The sequence below is a fragment of the Balaenoptera borealis genome (assembly GCF_965194805.1).
Source record: "Balaenoptera borealis genome assembly, chromosome: 1".
Taxonomy (NCBI): domain Eukaryota; kingdom Metazoa; phylum Chordata; class Mammalia; order Artiodactyla; family Balaenopteridae; genus Balaenoptera; species Balaenoptera borealis.
This window is the reverse complement of record NC_138860.1, coordinates 51,754,983-51,779,120: the sequence shown is the minus strand read 5'-3', so window position 1 is coordinate 51,779,120 and position 24,138 is coordinate 51,754,983. Positions and strand designations below refer to the sequence as shown.

The following is a 24,138-nucleotide window of genomic DNA, read 5'->3' as shown; positions in this document are numbered from 1 at the left end:
GTTTCAGAGTACAAGGTTTTTATGAAGTCTGTACTGATGGTCTTTTTCAGGGAGGAGAGAGTAGGTAAATGGCAGCTGTGGCAAGCTGATCAGACACGTCTGCTATTTAGGTTGATCTAATGTTTGCATCTGTGTTTAACAAGCAAAAAAGTGTTATTTTAGTAATTAAACATTTGGTGAAGAAAGCTGTTGCCTCTGAAAGTAAAAAAGTCTTTGATAAAATCTCAAAGAAGAGCTGTATAATGCCTACATATAGATCAGGCTCTTGAGCCATTGAATTCAGTTATAAAGGAAAGAGTAGCACTCAGTAAGAATTGGGAGATAAAAAGAACTCAGGTCAGTGAAAAAGGGGAATGAAGCTCAACTTAGGGCACCTATACTACATGAGTCCTTTCTTCTTTTCTCAGTTTATTACCTTAATACATACAAACATATAAAATATCCTTATTATGTGACAGTTTTGAATTAGAGTCAACATAAGGTCTAATACATACAACACACATGAAACAAATGAATTTCTAATTTTCTAAAAGAGAAAAAGTTGCCTTCTCAGATTTTTCACATAAGCCCTCACTAGACCTAGAAATTTCTCTAATAATTTTGACAAATGTTAACTAAAATCTGAAAGCATAGGTTATATTGATGTTAGCTGATTAATCCTTAATCACATTAATTAGCTAATGTTTAAGTGTTAAACATGTTAAAGCATTCTGGCCTATAAAAATTCAGTATTAGCATCTACTAATATTTAGATCATCTAAATAGTGCTGAGAAGTGATTCTCTGCACTCTCATCCACTCATACAAATCTAGAGAAGCCAAACAATTATTTTATTTAAATATACTTTAAAGAGCATTTAAGGAGACAAAATACTTCTCTTCCAATTCATAAACAGCAAAACAGTGACTGTCTGAATAAATGATAGCACGTGAATGTAGCACAGAGAACTCTTCGTTTTATTTGTATTGTAAAATCAGGTGTTAGAGAAATAGAATTCTTAAACGGAGAACTGCCATCAATTTTTATTGTTTCCCTTTGTTTTTAATAATTTTAGGAAATTCATACAAGTTTCAAGCTGGCAATAGAATGAATGCAATGCTGTGGTTTAAGCACTTGAGTGCAGCCTGCCAAAGTAACAAACAACAGGTAAGCATCTCTCTTAATCCTCAAAATAGTCTATAAATTGAGAATATATTTGAAAGAGTTCCAAAGAGAAGTAAGTGGACTAATTTTTGGAGTGAAGTAGGGAAATTGTTCATATTCTATTTCTTGTTGACCACAGTCAGCAAGACATGAAGTCCACATTTTAGAGAGGAGATGGGCAATAAACAAGTGAACAAATAACAAAATTTCAAGTAGTAAAAACTGTATGAACAAAATAGAATTACATGATATGGAGTGATGGGAGTAGAGACAGACTTTAAATAAATAAGAGTGAACAGCAAAGATCTCCCTAAGGAGATGACAGTGACATGAATGACAGGAAGGAAGGGCCATGTGACGATAAGGGGGAACAAAGTTCTGGTGGAGGGAACAGTAAGTGCGCAAAGACCCTAAAGATGGAACAAGCTTCAGGTGTTCAAAACAGGGAACTGTAGCCCTCGTTGGGAGAATGTAGTGGGAGACAAGGAGACTTTAGAGAGGTAAAAATGTGACGGCACCTTAACAAAAATTATTCTGATTTGTCTTTATTTGTTCTATTGACAATTTTATGCGGGTTCCTGTGCTTGCAGTGAAACCCAAAACTATGTGGACTTTTTGTTTGTTTTTATTTTTACTGAAACAAAGATGGTCTAACTCAAAGGCTTTCAGCTACAAAGGGGAATGAATCCATAGTGGTGTTTTCCCCAAACCCGGTTGCAGATTTAAAGGTGAACCAGGGCAGGGTAGGGCAGACATAAAATAAACATAGTCTTTTTTAGGCCAGTTTTCAGTTGAATATATTTGAAAATTTTATTGTCTTAAGGTACTGAAATACAGAAGTATGTGGTAAGTGTTATCAATAGCTAATTTTGAATAATATAATACACTATTCAAGTTTATAAAGCCTATAAACATATTTTCCACCGTGTGCTATCAGGATCTAAGTTATTACCCCTTTTTTGATGAAGGAAGAAACTAAGGCTCGGAAATCCTAAATGACCTACACAGGGTCAAACAAGTAAAAAATGGTGGACCTGAGACGACACAAACTCTGTCTTCATCCTATAGATTCATTCTTCTTAAATATTGTTGGAATGGGCCTTGTTCTCTTATAATTTTTATTTCAAATATATATGAAAGACTAATAGCAATATTTGCTACCATTTTTAACAATGTCCCTTAAGGACATGAAATACCATAGAACAAAAATTACTTTCTTGCCCCTGTCAAGTTAGTGTCTGGGACAGAATGAAGGAAACAGACCTTCTTTTGCCTAAACCAAGCTTTTCAGGATTCAGCTCCATGGCCGTACATTTTCTTTAAATGTAGCTTAAAGTACTGTATCTTTTCTTTTTAATCTCAAGTTTCAAGATTAATCTAGACAGGGTATGCGTACCAGCATAGAGGTTCAATTTCTTTTTACTATATTAGTGGACTTTGCTACTGAACAAGTCAACCGTATGTGTATAAATGGGCTTTTTAAAATTTGTTTGTTTCTATACTTGGAAGAATCTGAGAAGTAGCAAATTTATAAATGGAAGCTGTGAAATTTGAAAACTTTTAGTAGAAGACTCTAACTCGGATACAACACCTTAAACCGTAGTCAGGCAACTTAGGAGGAAATGAAAATGTTACTTTAATAAAATATTGGGTTTCTTAGAACCAGACCTGAGAATTTATACTTTAAGTACTCTTGGATTTGTACTGTTGTATTTATAGTTCAGTTATGATTATATTGTCAAATAATTTTTCATTCAGAAGCTGACACACGTAAGAGATTAATCTTTTTTTTTTTTTTTAGTATCCCAGGTTTTCAGAAAAAGGTTGCTAAAGTGTGGGAACTGTTAAGCTTTTTTAAAGGACAGAGAAATGACCACTGATGCATGAATATCTCTACCAGCACAACTTTGGAAAACTGGTAGTAAAAGTTAAGAGCATTTTTTTTTAGCATGGTGAAACCCTCTTTAGTCCTTGACTAGAGGGTTCATTAATTTTTAAAAACAAAATATATTCATATTTCTAAGAATTATTGTTGAATTTCAGACTTAAAAGAAATCAAATTAAATTTGATCCAGTCTATAAGCAGCAAACTGTTATATAAACTATAGATTTTTCAGAGTCACAAAGTTTCAGGTAAGAGTTTATCTAGCAATGAGTTTTATGCTTTTATACTCATTTTCATGATGATTTCATAAAGAAATTCTTAGTAATGTTCGTTATAAAATTATCTGTGCTGGATTTTAAAATTTGCATGTAGGAATTCATTGTAATACATATAATGAAAAAATAAATTATGACAAGCATATTTGTGTGGAATCTCACACTACTAGGGCCATACTTACTCTTTCCTCATTCATTTATTCACTCAGCGAACATCTCCTGAGCTCCCCTGTGTTAGACAAGAAAGATACTGTCTCTGCCCTTTTTCCCACCCGGATTTCAATTTATTGGAAAAAGTATTAACTCATCTCAGTGACTTTCTCTCAAAAATGTTCTAGTGTATTTTATTCATTATTCATAAACAATTACAGTACCTTCTATCAAATTCCTTTTTTAAAAAGATATTTAGGTCAGAAAGATTTTAATATTTGGGCTCACTTAGAATGACAAGGAAAGATAAGAAATAGTACTTTGAAAAACACCTTTTAAATACTATCAGTTTGTAATGCTTATATTTTTTAGGTTCCTACAAACTTGATGACTTTTGAGTAAAAGCCTGATAGAAAACAAGGTGAACTGTTATCTTAAGTGAAAGCAAGGACCTGATGAAAGAGCGCCAGCTATAAACCAATCCTGTGCCAGGAAGAGCCCAGAGGTTCCATCTCAGCCTCTGGAGTTCTGAACCAAAAAAGCACTAATTTCAGGGAATGAAGTGAGATATTCCCAGAGAACAAATTGGAGTTGCAAAACAAACTGCCATGGACCATGCTTCTTATCTCTGAACTGACCTGTGGAAACCACTGCCTTAAAAGAATGAAAGGAAAACCAACATGAAACACCAAATAGTGTGTGTGAATCTTCTGGCGGTGCTGTGCTTGGAATAGATCGTAGCTAATTTGCATTTCTTTTAACTTTGTACTAATTTTGGAGGGGAGAATCGCCTTTTTTTAGATACACTTTAAAAAGAAAAACATATTTCTTATGGGTTACATTAGGAGCTGGTTTTGAAGTGAGGTGTAAAGCTACTCCAGCTTAGTAGGGTTCTACCAGCAGCCTAGCGGAAAGGTTTGCTTGAGCTTCCATTAGTCTGCAGCCTCACTCGCTTTTTCATGGCAAGAGTGTAGGAATTAGAAATATTAATAATGTGAGTTGTTGGAGTTTGTTTGGGATTTGGGGGGGGTTGTTTTGGATGGGGGGAGATTTTTTAAAACACTAAACTTCTGAAATTTAGTACTGTTTGGGGTACATTATTTCCTGCAGGAGGTATAAAGGCTGAGTGTTCATATGCCAGACACTTTTTTCAAGTGGGCTCCAGAAAACATGGTTGTTTTTAACTGGGTTTAAAGCTTGGCCTTCTGTATGAATTCATTGTTGGACCACAGATCTGCTTAGTAGAGAACTGTAATCCCAACCTAAACTTTTCTAAGAAGATTTTACAATAACTACATTTTTCAAGTGAATTGGATTATCCCTTCTATCACTCACAGGTGATTTTTATCATCAAGGGTGAGGTATTGATATTTTATCAGGATAGTTTCTTTTACAGTGTTTCATGTGCACAATGCCAGTTATTTTTTTGTTATTCATTTTCATTATTTTTGCTCAATATGAGATTCAGGATCACATTCGTTTAAAAGAGAGTCTACGTATGTATGTATGCATGTATGTATTTTATTATAAGGCATACAAAATAATTTTCAAAGGGAAAAAGGTGAAAGACTGAGATGCTGGGAATTTTAAGTATCAAAACTTTCCTTCCTACTTAACCTTCCTTTATTACAAACATTTTTCTCTAAACTTACTATAGGTCCTTACGATGAAACCATATTTTGTCAGTAGTTGATCAAGCAGTTTTGTGAGAGCTCTTTTATGCAATAATGCATTTAGCTTTTGAAATAAATGTTGAGTTACAAAAACAGTTTGAAGGTGAAATGCCTTAGAGTTTTAACAAAAAACTGGCACTTGAACAAAGGCTGTGTGTTGGATGTTACAAACTCATGAGGCATCATGAATTTCGGCCGTGGCCCAGAGTAAGAAGTGCTTTTTGACTGGTAACTTCTAATAGACTTCTATTACTTTGGGCCTCACATAAAATTTTTCAGATTGTATTCTTGGAGAATTTTATGCTTTTTTTTAATCATAAGTATTTCATACTTGAATCCATGAAACTTAAATAGAAAATATTGCTTATTAGAATAATTAGCTAAAAAATCTATCCATTGGAAAGTAGAAGAGCTTTCCCTGAGTGCTTAGCTTTTAAATTTAGTTTTCTGTTTGGAAAGGATAGTAAGAGTTCAAATACCTTTCTCATATAGCACAGTTAGAAATACCATTACTTCTGGTTCTGTGGAAAGTGACATGAGCTGGAGGAGGGCAATATGTGGCCTGTGCTAGTGATTTTATCTCCCAGCATAGCCCACACTGGGCGCTGAGAAGAGGCCCTCTGCATAACCAGCATAGCAGTATTACTCTGTAGACCTTGCACATCTGACTTTTGTTTTAATTTTCTTGTTTATTTCTCTTCAGAAATAAGTGTTTTTAACAGTGTATGTGCTTTTTAAAAAACGCTGTGGATGAAAACCCTGTGGATTTTTTATTACGTTTTCTGTTTGTCATAAATAAGCTAAAGTAGATAAGTTTCTGTGGAGATAACGCACCTGGAAGTCAGAGCCTGACAACCCACAGTTTTGCCAAAGAGAGAGCTCCACTGGAAGATGTGTTTGATATTTTCAGCGCTGAACGTGAGGCTGCTTGTGCAGAGTGAGAACAGTGCTGAGGTTTGGTGACTAAGTCCATGTATAGATCTGTGGCCTCTGACCGACTGAAACTGAACCGTGCAGCGGAAGTCACCATTATTTTTCTGTCTTCAAATTTGTCCATTCAAAAGATTGCTCATTGCTTTTTAAGATGAATTTAGCATTTGAAGCAAAGACCAGTGAAGGAAGTGAATTAAAATAGTATAGGTGAATTTTTTATCTGTAATTCACCAAATGAGACCTAATAATAATTCAAGCAAAAATAAATGTTACCAAAATATATTAAATATTTAGGCAGTATATTAGTGGGAAGGTGAAATTTTTCTCCTCTTGTTAAGCCTGCCCTTAATAAATTTGTAAAGCAGCGACTCAAAAGCTTGAAATTTCCACCAATATTAAGCTCATTTGTTTCTCTCCAAGTCAAGAAGACCTCATTGGAAATTCCATTATAATTTAAATTTAAGCTAGTTTTTGATAAACATAATGATTGGTATATTATCCAGCCTGGTGTAATAGTATAATACCACCCAAAATACAGTTTGAGGCACATCTTATTTAACAGTTTGTTTGAACATGGAAGCTTATTTTTCATGAGGAAGTAACATAACAGTTTTTAAAATACAACTATAAAAATAACTGCTGACCTTGAAGAGCACTGTTTTTGGTCTCATGCCCCCTCTTTGTTTGAGTTCTGCTTATTTTTTTCAGAGGCTTTATTTTTACCATACCTCCAAACTGTAAGAATTAAAAGAACCGATCAAACACACCTTCCTATTACATTTTCTTCGCTGTGTAGATATTACTTGCGTAAACATTACAAAAAGGGATCCAAACAATTTGAGTTTGAGTATTTTTTTCTCCCCAGGCATGTACTTCAATGACAAATGTTTTCCTGTGTGGAAAATGCCATATGACTATTGCACTACCTTCTGTATGGACTGTCTTGGTATTGTGTCTTTTTGTATGTCATGAACTAGGGTGTTTGTAGCTGCGAAGTTTCTGTAAGTGGCTTTATTCCTCTTCTAGAAGATTTATAAAGGAGCCCAAGGTGCACTGTTATAGAAGGAAAAAATGTTTACGGTCTCTAGTGTATACACCTTATATATTAGTTGAAACCAGGGCCCTCCAAGAGCAGCCTGACCTATTGCTCTCTTAGGATTACTAGAATTTACCTGGCCAAATGATTTGAGTGGAAGTCTTTTTTCTTTTTTCTTTTTTTTTTTTTAAGGTTAAATCTGTAAGTTATATATGCCTTTACTACTGAAAACAAAACTATAGGACATCGTATTAATTAGAAATCGATAATAATAGTAGATTTAATCCATTAACTTTTTAAAAGAACGTATCCACTATTGATTTCCTTCCTGTTTTTTTGAGGCACATTCCTTTACAATGAGTTTTTAAACCACCATATTATCTTTTTCTGCAAACAAGGGGTACCAGCGTTGCTTAACAGAAGATAATCTTCAATTTTAAAAAATTCTCTGCTTCAAAGGCTTTTGAAATAATTGGATCCCTTTTTGAAAATGAAGATGAATTTTTACTGTGTCCCCATGGAACAATAGTACAGCTGTTGCATGAATAGGTGATACAAAGCAAGTGGTGAGGTTTGTCTGACTTCTTCAGTGATCTTTTAGGGTTTGCTTTTATTTTCTCTCTCTCTCGCTCTCTTCTTTTATATTTCTTTCAAACATAGTAAATGTATAATTCTACAGCCAGAATAGTATTCTGTTTTTTTCTAACAAACATTGTTATTTAATCACATTGATGATAATTATTTTCTGTGTGAAGTCAACCTTTTCAAAATGATTTAAGTATTGCTGGTTTTGCTTCCTTAAAAATGGCTTGTGTCTAAAGTAATTACTTTTTTCTTTTTAGAGGATTCCAATGAAAGACATCTGTGCATGCAAACTTTTAAGCTTTTGGATAGCAATTTCATTACACTGGTATCTCAAGTATGTAGTGTGGGGAAGATTTGGTCAGTGCCTTATCAATTTGAAGACCAACTTTAGGGCATCGAGTATGATAATAATCATTTGCCCTCTTACTCCTCTTATTTCAGGAGTGTGTGCTATCCCTCTCTCCACCAGCTTACTCTTTCTCACAGCAGGTCTAAGAAAATGTGTGCAGATCGCTCTAGGTAATTGTTGCATTCCACCTTGGCTTTGAGTCTTTTTACACAAGCTCCCTCCCTGCTCCTCTCCTTCCAGGGTAGAAGATTAAAATTAAACCCACCAAATCAGCCTTTAGATGAGCACTCCTGAGAACAACTTTGAAGAGCATCCATCCAGCTGAGTTTATTTTTATTTTGTGTTGTTGAAATTGTTGTTTTGAGCATAGATTTAATCATGTCCTTTCAGAAAATCCTTAAAAGAACACAGTACAGCCAGAAAGATCTGTTTGGGTTTTATTAAAGCTACTGAAATCCCGAAATGAGAGTCCCTTTGCCCAGAAGTGAGATTTAGTTCAGTACATTCTTATACTTAAATAAGACTCAGACCAAACAAGCAGTCACTTAACCTACCAGTTATTGTTTACTTGAAAATACTATGTCAGGAAAGTGGAAACAGCTCCAAAATATAAATTAAAGAGAAGTTAAGAGAATAAGCCAATTCTCAGTAAAAGCAAAGCTTGGAAACATTTTGCTTCTCCGAGATTATTGCAAGATCTGGAGCTACTCTTGTTCAACTGAGTCAAGATGCTATTTTCACATTTTCTAAAGGGCTAGTATGTTCTAGAATAGGCAAGTAAATTTAGTCTTTAAAGCCAAATGAAGGGTTAACTCGTCCTTGGGGGTTGTTAGTAGAATTTAAAGTTTGATTCTAGTCATTTGGACTGCAAAGTGGTGATGGGATTAAAGGAATACATAATTAGAATGTTTTGGGATTGAACTTTTTTTAAAAATAGACAAGTAGGAAATTTCGTACTTAGCTGTGCTTTAGATATGAGGTAACAAATATTAATTTTCCCATGAAGATATCACTTATTAGAACTATTCACAGATATAGTCCAGTAATTATTGACTTACTAGGTCTGACAGAGTAGCTGATAATAAGTCACCAGACTCTCAAGAGTTTCTATACCTTGATAATTGACAAATCCATTGTTTTACAGCTGACTGAATTATGTTATGTGTGGGGAGGGGGTGGGGAACTCGTTCACAGTGTAATCTAAAGGAGATAAAAGCGTCTGTGGGGATCAATATCCAATGATAATAATATACAGGAAAACACAAGCCATTTTTATTCTCCTTCATCCCGGTTAACTTGAGGTACAAAGATGAAGTACTCATTTGCACTATGACCTCCTGGAGTGACGTGCAGCTTGGTTCCTCTCTCACTTCTTGTTTCTGTTTAATATGCAAATGTGAGTGTGAGATCTTCAGTGTGTTTGCATAATCTAACTTAAAATGAATTTAAGTACAGTTTTCTGAAATATTTCTATTGGAATAAATTACTTAAAAATATAGATTGTGTGGGGATAGTTTTGTTTCCATATTTACATTTTTATCATTAACTTTTAAATAAATGCTCTAAGTTGATTTTTTTCCTCTTTCTAAAATAGTTGACAAGGATTTTGTTGGTACGGGGAAGCTTCTGTCTGGGTAAACTTCCGTTGCGCTTCTTTATCCCAGAACAAGGATGTGCCCTGGCATGCTGACAGATGGGGCCTTGGGGAAAAGAGGTCCACGGTATAATATTTCCAACCATATCTCCCCACTCCAAGTATGTGATATAATATGACCAGTCCCCATAGAGGCCCTCTTTGCTAGTACTGTATTTCATAGATTCCAAAACATGACACTTTCACTTCTCACCATTTCTGAAAATAGAATCCGTCTTCCAGCCTAGGGAGCCTTAAATTGGAAGAAGTACAGAAATACATGTGTTGAGTCTCCTATAAGTCATCGGCTGGGGTGTTTGCTCTGCTCTAAGAATTCCACATGAGCTTGCCTCTTAGGAAGCTTGGGAAACCTCCAGACAGGACTGAATGCCCAGTGTTTGGGTAAACCACAACCCAATTTTCAACTATTTTCTCACCTTTCTGATGGCCTTTGAAATTTTTCCCTGTCCCTGCACTAGAACCAAAAGAGAGTGACAACTCTCTGATGAGGTCAGCCTGTCTTTACCTCACACAGTACCCCGTTCTCCATGTATGTATGCTAAGTTTCTGGGTTCCCTTTTCTGTTTCATTAGTTGTTTTTCCCTGAGCCAGTACCATATTGTCTTCATTACTGTATTAGCTGTGTAAGTCTTGATATCTGGTGAGATAATTGCATTGTTCTTCAAATTTGCCTTAGCTCTTCTTGACTCTTTCTTCCTCCCTATGAATTCTAGAATCAGTGTGTCAAGTTCAGTGAAAATACTGTTGGTATTTTTATTGGAAGTGCTTTCAATTTATAGATTAATTTGAGAGTTAACAGTTTGAAAAGTTTACTCATCTCATTTATGAACATGAAATGTCTCTCCATTTATATAGAGTTTTTAGTGTCTGTCAATGTTTTACAGTTTTCTCCCTACTGTTTTCATACATCTTTTATTAGTTTATTCCTAGGTAAACTAGTTTTTGTTTCTGCTATGAATTACTTGTGTGTATGAATGCTATTGATTTTTTTTTAAATATTTATTTATTTATCTGGTTGCTTGGGATCTTAGTTGCAGCACATGGGCTCCTTAGTTGCGGCTCACCAGCTCCTTGGTTGCGGCACACAGGCTTCTTAGTTGTGGCATGCAAACTCTTAGTTGCGGCATGCATGTGGGATCTAGTTCCCTGACCAGAGATGGAACCCGCGCCCCCCCCTTGCATTGGGAGCGCAGAGTCTTATCCACTGCACCACCAGGGAAGTCCCAGTGCTATGGATTTTTTTTTAATTTATTTATTTTATTTTTGGCTGCACTGGGTCTTTGCTGCTGCATGCAGGCTTTTCTCTAGTTGAAGCAAGCGGGGGCTACTCTTTGTTGCGGTGTGCGGGCTTCTCATTGCAGTGGCCTCTCATGTTGCGGAGCACAGGATCTAGGTGTGCAGGCTTCAGTAGTTGTGCCTTGCGGGCTCTAGAGCGCAGGCTCAGTGGTTGTGATGCACGGGCTTAGTTGCTCTGCAGCATGTGGGATCTTCCCAGACCAGATCTTCCCTGCATTGGCAGGCAGATTCCTAACCACTGTGCCACCAGGGAAGCCCATGCTGTTGATTTTTATGTCAATACTTAACATCTGGCAACCTTATTGAAATCCCTTATCTAGTTCCAATGGTTTGTCCAGTATGATTCCATTATCATATTGGCTGCAAATAAGGTGATAGATTGGGAGAAAATATTTGGAGTTTATAAAACAAAGGATTCATATCAAGAATATACACGGATTTTTTTGTACAATAATAAGAAAAGTTATTCAATAGAGAAATGTGCTAAAGGATATGAATAAACAGTTTATAGAAGGAAGCCTATGTGGCTAATCTATGAAAAGATGCTCAACCTCACTAATAGAGAAATTCAAAGTAAAATCATGGAAGAGCTGTCACATTATATCCATCAAACTGGTGAGGCCATGCCAAAGAGCATCTGGGCAGTATTAGGGAAATTGTGTATGTATACAGAGCATAAGAATTAAGAATTCCAGCACTGGATCACTTACCAGCTGCATGATATTGAGCAGATGACTTAACCTTCTTTCTCAAGTTCCTCATCTATAAAATGTACACAATGCCAAGGCCACCTCATAGAGCTGTGAGACTCACCTTAGCTCATGTCTCTGAAGTCCCAAGAGCAGGGCCAGCACTAGGAAGAACTGTCCGTGTAGAGAGGGTTGTTGTCACTGTTACACCATAGCCTACAGTTCTGCTCATGGAGTCAGTTACAGGCAGTGGGATTAGAGGTGAAGGGGAAATTTTAAGTAAAACAAGGGAGAGGTCTTTGCATAGTGAAGTCATAGTGAACTGAGAAGCACCTTCTTATAAACCAGTAAACCAACTGAAGAAGTAAGCCAGGTATATTCATTACAGACCAACTGGCAAGTAGAGAAAAACATGAAGAAAAGCCACCTAAAAAGAGCCCTCATTTATTACTGTTGATTATTAAGAACAGTATTGCACCCACCTGGTGCTTGTTTAAAACAATGACTTCTGAACACCACCCCAAATTGCCTAAATCAGAATATGAGGACAGTGCCTGGTACCCTCCAAAACTGGAATTCAATTTGGGCTGATTTGCCCACAGCCCAGGCTCAGGTAAAAGTAACGATTATTCAATTTGCTTTGTTATTGCCTGTCAAAGCCAAGTTGTTCATACAGTTTAGGTTTGGAAACTGTTAGCATCTATATTAAGCTGTTGCAGAAGAGAGACAAGTTGCTGTTTTTATAGCCAGAAACTATTCTGAGATTTTAATGTGAAAACAGGAAACTTCTTCAGTAGGTGTGGACAGAAAACCTGGAGATTCACTGTGAGTTTCTTAACATCTTAAGCAATTAACAATAAGTACAATCAATCAACCAGTGAACCTCTACTGACCACTAAGTTCTATAGTAGCCATGTTTTGTGACCTTTTGCAATCTCAGTAATGTTTTAACAAATCTTAACCACACAAATACAGGATTAGAATTTCTGTGTTGAAAGAGATTAAAGAGACTGTACTTTGGGTCGTGGTCACATATCTCCCTGGATCTTTGGGATAGACAACCTACAAAAAAGTCCAGAGTATGGTCTGATGCAATTTGAATTGAGACCTTTGATTCTAGCCTAACTTGCTATGACATAGCTAATTATGTTCTATGTCTCATTCCAAATCAAGATAACTCATGCACTTGGGTGACAAATTTTATGAGATTCCTTAGTTTTACTAAATTAAACCTAATTCCCCTCTCAAAGGAAGGCTCATTTCTGGTTTCATGTTTTTCCTTCTTTAAGAAGAGGCTTGTATTCCGTTTTCCTATTGGTTAAAATCGTCCATGGATGCCCTTTGTTCTTTGAGCTTACTGCCAGCAGGATGGCCTTCTGCACTAAAGGAACTTTCACAGAGGCCCATCCTATGTCTAATGGTGACTTGACGCTCTGTTGCAGCTCAAGCTCAAGTTCCCTCTATCGAACTCAGAGAAGGGAAAAGGACAGTGAAGGGAACATATCAAATGATGGAAGTGTCTCATAGTGAGCTGTGTGTTTTGAAGCAGTAAAGAGAACTTCTCATGTAACACCCCCAGCAGTTTAGAAACCATCAATATATACTTGTTCCCAAAGGAGGTAATAAGCTTTTCAGCCTAATTTAAATCGTGGGAGCTGGGTTATCTCTAACAGTGTCTAACGCAAACCATCTCTCTTCTTTATACTTCTGGTTTCACAGTTTAACCTCTAATGTTAGCCTTTTTTCCCCCTACATTTTTTGTCAATGTGTCTCACTTTTGGATATCTACTTAATCATTTACAGTAAGATTGTCTCCCTTCATATTTGTTTAGATCAGTGGTTCTCAACCTTTGCTGCAATTCAGAATCATCCAGGGAACTTTTAAAAATCCCAAAGCCTGGGCTACACACCAGACCAATTATATAAGTAAGCATGGGGGCGGGGAGGCAGTAAGCCCCTCAGGTGACATGAATGTGCAGCCAGGGTTAAAAACCAATGTTTAGATTGTTGGTCTCTGAACATTACAGAGGCTTTAGGACAGTGGCTTTCAAACATCAGAAGGCATCAGAATCCCCTGGAGGGCTTGTTAAGACTTAAGATTGCTGGGTCCCACCCCACAGAGTTTCTGATTCAGCAGGTCTGGAGTGGGACCTGAAAACGTTCATTTCTAACAAGGTCCCAGATGAGGTTGATGCTGCTGGCCTGCAGGCGGTAGTTTGAGAACCACTGGGGATGAGAAATCGGATTAGAAAGGGGAGACTGGAGGATCCATCCTCACAGCACACTAAGCTGTGAGTGTGCCGCTCGATCCCTGTGAATGTGGTGGATGGCGTGCCACGGGGAGCATGAGCATATGTGCCAGGTGGTGGGAGGGCGCGAAAGGAGAAGGCGGCGCCCCAGAACTCTGAGGAGGCTTGGGATGGATGGGAGGAGGCCGAGCTTGTGGCTGGGCAGCAGCAAGTTTCCCAGCAGCTGTGGAGTGGCTGAGGAAGCCTTCACCCTCATTTGATCTCTGGCCCACCTCCCATCCTCCCTGCAGCTCAGTGTTGACCTCTGCAAAAGTGGAGCAATAACAATGTTTTGACTGCTTGCAACAATGTATTTACTCACGGAACAGTTATTTCAGAACATCTGTGAAACTCTTTTCCTCCCTCTAACAACAACGAAATATTTTGAAGCAACAGGAAAATGGTTCTGTTGAAAGCCTTTGGCAAGGTCATTTGCCCCAATGCGCCATAGTCCCAACCACTCCCCATAGTCTTTTGACCGATTTTCTCCACTAGAACAGAGGGTCCCATTTTATGACCGAGAAATAAGCTGGCCTGGAAGCAAAGCTGTCTCAAAGAGCAGAGAGGAAGATGGAAAGAACCTAGGTCCTTAATAATTTCCTTGTGCTGCTGAATTAACCCAACCCTGGGAGATTCCAACTAACGGACTTCTTACATATAATAATCATCTCTTTTATTTTTAAGAGAAGAAAAACAGGAAGAAAGAAGATACAAGGGAAATAGAGGAAGGAGGAAGGGAGGGAAGAGAGGGAAAAAAAGATGGGATGGAAAAAAAAAAACGAGGAAGACGGGGAAAAGGCAGGCCACCTTTAAGACTTCTGTGCGCTGGTAAGGAATGATGGAGCTGCAAAAAGAATACTTTAATAGAGAAATTTCTTGCAAGATTTCTGTTTGTGCCCCCATAATATATTAATTTTTAAAAGTAACAGCCAGGAGGTATTAACAGTCTCAAAATAAGGGAGAGAAACACTTCTTCCTTAGGTGGATCTTTTTTGTTTGTTTTGTTTTGATTAAAGGGGAGGAAGTGCGCCTCCACAGGCCAGAAAGGTGGTGTAGAGACTGGACGCAGGGGCAGGCGGCGGACCCCTGGTCAGCCCGTGCCCTCGCGCACGGCTGGAGCGCCCTGAGCCGCCTCTGCACGCAACCCCGTCAGCCGCAGTTCTGCTCGAGGGGGAACGTTCTGTTCCTCCACTTGGGTAAACGGGACGCAGGCCCCTGCTGGTTCTTGAATCAACGGGGAGGCCAGCTGAGCAGCTGCCTCCTCACGGGGTCAGTCAGTGTTGGCAGGCCCTCTGCTCCCTCGGGGCCCTGTTCTCCCTTTGTCGACAGCACCAGCTTCTTCAGAGATGCTGCTGAATTCTCCTAAACTCTTAGAGCCAGATTGTTTCCCTCGTTGCTTTTGTTTTGATGTGTCTTAAAATAATTAGACTTTTACTGGCAAATATCTCCATTCTCCCTTATGGCTAACGAGGCATCTCACACACCACACCAGGGCAAGGCGTGCTACTATGGTATCCGGTAAACAGTTGCTAAACAAAGTCAAAAGTCCTGCTCAAATCAAGTTCTCTTTTGTACTTGTTCTTCCGTCTGCCCCGAGCTATGTAATTGCTGTCAAAAAATGTAACCCACCGCACCTCTGAGGAGTTTAAGAAAAGCAGCTTCCGGTACCTTTGCCAGTGACTTCCTTGCAACATCTTAATTATCCATTTGCTAGTTAGCAAGTTGGTCTAGGAAGAAGTCTCTTCTTTTATTCTTGGAAAGTATGTACTTGGGAATGTCCAATAAAAACCAGTATGTGCTGGATGCCTGCTCTCTGCCAGATTCTGGGGAATGGGAGGCTGTCTCTGACCGGGGGCTCTCACAGTCGGGGTGGGAACAGGAGGGCTGAGGAGAGTCACTCAGGAGTGACCGAGCGATCACCTGCGTGAGACGGGCAGAATCTCTCACCCAGCAGTTGAGGTCAGAACAGACAGATGGTTGGGTGGGGACAGCCCCCTCCCCATCACCCAGTCCCTGTACCTGGACCCTGAAGCCACTCTAGGCAAAGGTGACTAAGCAGCTGGTATCCTGTCCAGCCCACTCTAGTCCTGCCCTGTGTCTCCTCACTGTGTCCCTACAGACACCACTCCACGCTCCCAATGTGTTTCATGGAAACTTAGCAATTTGTTTCATCCCATAATCACTAATGGCTTGGTTATAATCTTACTCACTTTATATGCAATATCTTCGTATTCCTTATAACAACCCTATGAGGAAGGGATACTTCTTCCCAAATAACAACAGGAAAAGTCAGAGAGGTTAAGGAATTTGCCTACATCGTCACCCAGCAAGGGGTGGAGCCAGGATTCAAACTCTGATTGGTCTGATTCTCAACCTGGTAGACTTTAGCTTTCAGAGCTGTAACTAGCGGATTTTGGTGCCCAGAGCCTAGCAGCACAAAAGCTCAGCAAATAATGTTGTGATTTATTATGTGACTCAAAGAAAGAACAACCAGCAGCTTCCTGTTTTAGTTATTCTTGCTTAGGACAGTTTCTAGCTGAAGAAATTCATGTGCTGTCAACATGCAAATGTAATCTTTTTTTTTTCTTCAATATCTGTGCCAGGCCAGAACCTCCCTATGGGCCTCGCACGCACTGTGCTGAGTCTGGTCCCTGGAGTTCTACAACCTCACTTCAAATACAAAGCACAGGACAGTTAGCACAAACAATCCCGAATTGCTTAAATGTCATGTGTACGTGGTAGACCAGAAAAGTTCTGCCTAATCAGAGGGAGAAGCGCCACGCTGGGGCCTAGAGAGGTTGGGAAGACTGGGTGGAAGAGATGAGATTTATGTGTGGGTAGGATTTACGGCCAGAGGAGAATTGAAAGCAAGAACTAGAGTGTTACCAACCCAGGTTCTTGGTCTCTTTAATCAATAGCAATTGGTAAGAGGCCGGACGAGGAATTCAGGCAAGGCTTTATTGGGACTCATGCTACAGCAGGAGGGAGCAAAAGCAAGCAACAGTTTCCCTTGCTTGCTCCCCGACAGGGGGTCGAGCCAGTCCCTTAAGTGGGGTGAGGGTGGGAGCGGATCGGTGGTTCAGGCTGCAGGGGCGGCTTAGGTGGCCGGCCCGCCCCCTTGGTGGTGCTGTGTGCACGTGCAGCACCCTGCTTTTGCTCCGGCACCTCAGAAGTGGCAGTTGGGTTTTGGCCTTTTTTTCCCCAGGTCCCAGCCTGTCTCAGAAGTATATAGTTGAGGCTGGGATGAGACCACACTGACGAGCGGCAGGACATTAAGTTGAAAAAGTAGGTTGGAGCCACACTGGTCAGGACTTTAACTGCCAGCATGAGGAATCGAGGGTGGAAGCTGGGAGAACAGGCCGGGAGTAGTTACACTCGAAGGGAAAGAGAATAAGGGCCTGTCCCAGCGTAGGAGCACGGGAGAGAGAGGACTGAAGCATGTTGAAGGAAGGCTGCTCTTCTGTCCCATGCACCCAGGAACCCTGCTCTCTGGTAAACAGTACAACTAACTGGTAACGATGATTAGTTGCTCAGTGGCAGGCTACGTTGGCCCTCGCTAGCAATACAATACCCTTTCTAGAAAAAAGTGGGACCTCCCAGCACCCTCCACGTTCAACTGCCTGTTTCACTCAACTCCTCCTGTCAGTCGTACTTAACCTCCCCAGGCTGGTTCCTCATCTATAAAATCAGCATGAACCGCTGCCTCCTTCCTAGGGTTATTATGAGGTTGAATGAGATAATGCATGGAAAATGCAAAGCGCAAGGCCAGGCACTAGGAAACACTCAGCCGTGATGAGCCACCAGTGTGATAATCTGCTCCCTTGGTCAGCTAGAACCAATGCCTCCTGAGCCTTGAGCATGCTATGTGATGACTTGCTGCTGTGGAAAGTGGCTATTTTGCTGTCTTTCTCTCTCTAGGAAGTGTTAGACACTAGCAAATAGCTGAAGGTGCAATCAAGCAAACTTAAAGTGTGATCCCTCTCTAGAGTTTCCCATAAGTTAATTTGAACACAGGCAGCTTTCTGACAGTGAACCGTGATGTCATAGTTCCTTATTTTATACTATTGTTTTACATACAGACTTGTCCTCTGCCTTTGTGTTTATACTATAATGTCCTTGAGCCAAACTCTAACAGAGCTCCTGGATGGGAATCTGGGATGCTTTGGACCCCATCCATAGAGGTCAAGACCTGAGACTACTGGAAGGGCCCATCACACACAAGACTTCACTTATTTCATCCTCCAGGACACTGTGCTGTACGTTTGGCATCTGTCATGTTATGCAGTCCTCACATCAGTCTCGTGAGGCAGGAATTAATTGCATTGTTGTAAATGAGAAAATAGAATCTTGGTTGAAGGATCTTGCCCAAACACATGCATCTAGCCAGAGTTGCAACAAAAATCCTCTCTCTTGTGTGCCTGGCTGAAGCCCTTTCTTTCCTGCACATGTTCCTTCTCACGGGTTGTCACTCCAGGCCTCACGGTAAGGCTGGTGCAGTTGTTACTGTGATTTTCAAGTTTAGCATTTTGTTGTTGTTGTTGTTGTTGTTACAGGATGCTTGAGAGGTTTGTAGTTCCGTAATGGTGATTTGCTATAATAATTACCTCTAACCTATATAATTAGGAATAAATGTAAACACTGCAATTTCTCATCAGCCCCAAATAGCATCTTATTTCATGACAAGTAAATGACATGTTGAATGAAAATAAAAGCCATAGGACAGAGTATGGAAAGGCATGGTAAATGGAATTTCTTGCTCATCACTAAAGAAAGTAGGATGGCATGGCGAATCAATTCAGACAGAAACTAAAGATCAAACAACAGAACATTTTAGCTTGTTTTAATTATGCCTTTTACAGTTAGATTGCAAGGAAGATACATTTTATTTGCACTTCTCATCTTTTCAAATATCTTTGCTTACAAAGGCAGTCAATTTATTGAGCATCAGACAAGGAATTTAAAACTTGTATGTATGTATGATTTAGGAGATGTAATCATGTGTATATGTGTGACTAATATGCTAAGGGTGCTAATGGATAGAGTAGACAGCATGCAAGAACAGATGGGCAATGTAAGCAGAGAAATGGAAATCCTGAGAGAGAACCAAAAAGAAATGCTAGAGATGAAAAACACTGTAACGGAAATGAAGAATACCTTTGATGGGCTTATTAATAGACTGGACACAGCTGAGGAGAGACTCTCTGAGCTTGAGGCTATTTCAATAGAAATCTCCAAAACTGAAAAGCAAAGAGAACAAAAACTGAAAAAATAAATAAAAATACAAATAAAAAACCCAGACCAGAATATCCAAGGTCTGTAGGACAACTGCAAAAAGTGTAACCTATGAGTAATATGAATACCAGAAGGAGAACAAAGAGAAAAAGAAACAGAAGATATCTTTGAGACAATAATAACTGAGAATTTCCCCCAAATTCCAGATACCAAATCACAGATCCAGGAAGCTCAGAGTACACCAACCAGGGTAAATGTCTAAAAAAAAAAAAAAAAAAAAAACTACACCTAGGCATACATAGCATTTTCAAGTTACAGAAAATTAAAGGTAAAGAAAAAATCCTGAAAGAAACCAGAGAAGAAAAATGCCTTACATATAGAGGATCAAAGATAAGAATTAAGCCAACTTCTCCACAGAAACCATGCAAGCAAGAGAAAAGTGGAGTGAAATGTTAAAAGTTTTGAGAGAGGGCTTCCCTGGTGGCGCAGTGGTTGAGAGTCTGCCAGCCAATGCAGGGGACACGGGTTCGAGCCCTGGGCTGGGAGGATCCCACATGCCGCGGAGCGGCTGGGCCCGTGAGCCACGGCTGCTGAGCCTGCGCGTCTGGAGCCCGTGCTCCGCAACAAGAGAGGCCGCGACACTGAGAGGCCCGCGCACCGCGGTGAAGAGTGGCCCCCACTTGCCACAACTAGAGAAAGCCCTAGCACAGAAACAAAGACCCAACACAGCTAAAAATAAATAAATAAATAAAAAATTAAAAAAAAAAAAAAAGTTTTGAGAGAAAAAACTACCAACCTAGAATTCTGCACTTTGTAAAATTATCCTTCAGAAGTAAAAGAAACAGACTTTCTCAGACAAACAAAAATTGAGGGAATTTGTTGCCAGCAGACCTGCTTTAAAAAGTTAAAAGTTAAAAAAAAAGTTAAAAGTTAAAAAGAAGTTAAAAGTTCTTAGTTAAAAAGTTAAAAGTTCTTCTCTTTAAAGAAAAGAAAATTGACATAGGTCAGAAACTTAGCTCTACGTAAAGAAAGGAAGAGCATCAAAGTAAGAACAGTGAAGGTAAAATAAAAATTTTCATTTTCTTAAATGATCTAACAGTTTGTTCAAAATAATAATAGCAACAATGCATTTGATTATGTATGCTTATGTATCATATATATATCTTATGTATATATACACACACACATATGTATGTGTATATATATGCTTATGTATGCTTATATAATGCATGAAATGAGTGATGGCAGTGATACAGGGACAGGAAGGAATTAGGATTATTTCCTTATTATTAGGCACTCACACTACCCAAGAAATAGTATGGTGTTATTTTAAAGTGAACTTGTATTAGTTGTAAATGTGTATTCTCACTCTAGGGCAACCACTAAAAAAAAAAAGAAAAGGAAAAAGGAAGTATAACTGATATCCCTGAAATCCTAAGAAAGGAGAGGAAATGGAATCATATAAAATGCTCAATTAAAATCACAAAAGGGAGAAAAAGAGTGGAAAAGAACATGGGCAACAGAGAGAAAACAGTAACAAATAAGGTAGATATTAATCCAACCATATCAATAATCCCTTTGAATGTCAATAGTCTGAATGCACTAATTAAAAGGCAGAGATTGTCACAGTAGATAAAAAGACAAGAAATAAATGTATGTTGTCTACAAGAAACCCACTTTAAATAAAAAGACACATGTAGATTAAAAATAAATGGATGGAGAAAAATATACCTTGCTAACACTAATCAAAAGAAGGAAGGAGTGGCTCTATTAATTTTAATCAGAGCAGACTTCAAAGCAAGAAAGAGGTCAGGGATAAAGAAGGATGCAATATAATGATCGAGGGGTCAATATTCCAAGAAGACCTAACAATCCTTAATGTACATGCGTCTAACAGAGCATCAAACTCTGAAAATTGCTTGTTAAGCAGAAATCAGGGAAAAGGTGTTGAGGGGTGTGTGTCTCAGATTCTGGTAGAGTCTGGAATGCCTTCTCTACCGTTCTCTTGACACTCCTGGGTAAACACCAATGTGATTCTTACTCTTTAACCCTCTTTTTGAAGGCTCAATATAGGGTCATTCATATCTACCTATTTAATTCTCTTCAAATAACATGATCTTATTACAACCTACTTTGTCATTACTTTATGTAATTTAATCTTCCAATAAACTTTGAGTTACCTAATCTTGATGTAGCAAACTATGAAATCCTCAGCAATACATGCAAAACCTCCCCTAGGACGGGTTGCATCTGCAGGTGGTTAATCTCAGTTATATTGTGAGAGTTCTAGTAGCGTCTTCCTTCAATGCCTGACACTTTCTGACCATGTCCCCAAATTCTGGAGGTGCTCTCTGTGTTGCTCATACAGAAAATAAATGTGTTTTAGATTCTAAAAATGCTAGAAGATTCTGGAGGGAAAGAGGAACTGACTTTATACTGGCCTGAAACAAACCTGACTGTACAGAGACTGGTCTCACAAGGTTCTTTTATGTCTGATGCAGCTCAAGTGTACAGATAGCTGATCCCCTGGAGTTCACGGTAACAGAGCACCTAATAGCTTGCTTGAATATTGTCCTAATCTGCTTGAGCTGCTATAACAAAATACCATAGATTGGCTGGCTTAAACAGCAGTCATTTACTTCTTACAGTTCTTGAGGCTGAGAAGTCCAACATCAAGGTGCCAGCAGATTCTGTTCCTAGTGAGAGCTCTCTTCCTGGCTTGCAGACAGTGGGCTTCTTGTTGTGCGCTCACATGGTGGAGAGAGAGGTGACCTCTTGTCTCTTCCCCTTCTTAAAAGGGCACTAATCCCATCATGGGGGCCCCACCCTCATGACCTCATCTAAACCTAATTATCTCCCCAAAGCTTCTCCACCAACTACCATCACATTAGTAGTTAGGGTTTCAAACTATGAATTTGGGGAGAACACATACATTCAGTCCACAGCAAATACTACTGGGTTCTTTCGTACCAGATATTTTCTATTAAGTGGGGAAATGGTGGAAATTTTTTGGTACACATACAACTGTTTTGGTACAGAGCCCAAATGAATGGTAGGACAGAGAGGTTTGTTTTCTAACCAGCTTCTTAAATGAGCTTCAGGTAAAGGGTGAAGGAAATTAGTGCACCTAGATATTGGGCCATCATTTTGCTGAGGATTGTCCAGGGTCTTTTAAGGCCACAATTAGAAGACTAGACCTTTCCATTCCTCATCTGCTCTTCTGGACTCCAAAGCACTGCCTTTCTCCAAAAAGGAAAATTAAAAACACAAATTCTCCAGTGGTTTGACAGTAATTCAGCCCAGCAAATTTTACTTTCCTTAAAAGTCACCAGCTGTCATGTGCTTAGCTTTAAATGGGAATAACTTGCTCTCAAAGAACATTTTTCAGTTGATGTCACTTGGGAGTTTTATTTTCTCCTAATGAAAAATGGATTTGCATTAGTGTGGCTTTGGTGACAGAAAACCCCTGGATGGAGGCCTGACTTGGTGATCTGCCCCTGCCCCGAGGAAAGCTAAATTGCTCTACCAGCCAGCTCAGAGGATTGACACTGCGGTCAGGAGGAGCCTTTGCGGGGGGACAGAGGGGAGAGGTGGCAATAATGTTCTGTCTTCTTTCAGGGAGGGTCTCACAGGGCTTCTCCCCCCCAAAAAAAAATTGATAAAAAAATGCTTTTAGGTGTTGAGGTTGTTTGGAGAGAGGAGTGATTAATTTTAACGTGATTAACAGCTTGAGGGAGGCAGCCCTTCTGATACACGTGTGCCCAGAGCCTGTCACAGCTGAGACCAGATCCCTGCCAGAGCTCTTCTCAGAAGGGTCCCTGTGGACCCGCCACTCTGTGCAAGTGCCTAGAATCTCTTGTCTGTGGCCATTGGAATAATCTCTTCTAAGTTTCAAGAACAAAACAAAGCAAAACAAAAAGAATCTCTGGACTGAAGCTCCTGAAGCCTGAACCGTGTCATGTGCAGTCGTGACTCTGTGGACACTCAGGAGCTGCCTGCAGGCGGCCCTGTGACAACCATTGGCTTGGCAGACAAAAGGCAGGAGTGTGACACCGAGGACCCCGGCTTTACCTACCGGCAGTCTCCGATGGGGAGGCCAGCACAGGCTCTGCTAGTCATTCCGACAAGGTCCCAACCCACTGAAAATGACCTAAGGTGACCAGAGACACGGGGAGGTGGTTAAACTAGTGAAACTAGGAAACAGAGACAGGGAGACATGGACAACTCCAGCACAGAGCAGCCTGCCCACCTGAGGGCCGGAGGCGCCCTTGACCTGCGTCCTCAGAAGGGCTTGGCAGGCTCTCTTGCCTCACGGGCCCCCGACGTGCACACACACGCTGGCACAGACACACACACAAGCATCGCACACCACCTGTGGGCGAGCTCCCTGTGGAAACAGCAGCATCTGAACCTGGGGCCATGACAAGGGCCCTCCCAGCTGAGGCAAAGCACCCCCAACCCCACTGCCCCCCCCCCAACACAGTGCTCACAGTGAGGGCTCAGGAAGTATCCAAGAATTTCTGAATAATGCTCTTGACAGACACCAAAGCGCTCTCCTCCTCTGAGCGTGGAGCGCCGGGGCTGCCCCCAGGGAAGATGACCCTGGCAGCTCCCAGCTGTCCGAGCAGCTGCAGCCAGCTCCAGGAACACTAAATTCTGGCTGCACTTCCAGCCAAGCCTGGTTCTTTAGATTCCCTCTCCTCTCGGCTTGTCTTTTCAAGCAGCAGCCAGCCAAGGTATTCATCATATTTCCGAGCTACCCTGCTGCTTGATTTATGCTCCAACGGGGCAGAAGTGAAGACTCCAGAGTGGGGGGTGAAAGCAGGGTCTGGGTGGGCAGGGGGTTGAGGGGTGCTGGAGGGTCCTGTCACCCCAGGGGTCACTGAGAGGGTCCCCGGTTTTAGGATCGACTCTGTTCAGTTAGTGCTGAGGAACGCACAGGTTCCACAG

At 40.1% G+C, this 24,138-nt stretch overlaps 1 protein-coding gene across 11 annotated transcripts in view; it reads left to right on the top strand.

The window, feature by feature from the left end:
- The window catches only part of RALGPS2 (Ral GEF with PH domain and SH3 binding motif 2), a 188,075-nt gene that overhangs the window by 154,526 nt on the left and 9,411 nt on the right, over nt 1-24,138 (top strand). For 4 of the 11 annotated variants that reach the window (XM_082388448.1, XM_082388447.1, XM_082388451.1 and 1 more), the window contains 2 exons: nt 1,055-1,146; nt 8,270-9,525. In XM_082388448.1, the coding sequence (XP_082244574.1) occupies nt 1,055-1,146; nt 8,270-8,323 (146 nt within the window). In that variant the 3' untranslated portion in view covers nt 8,324-9,525. Of the gene's footprint in view, nt 1-1,054; nt 1,147-2,944; nt 3,794-3,825; nt 9,526-24,138 lie in introns of those variants that run through there. The other 7 variants (XR_014243467.1, XR_014243468.1, XR_014243469.1 and 4 more) reach the window with 3 other exon arrangements.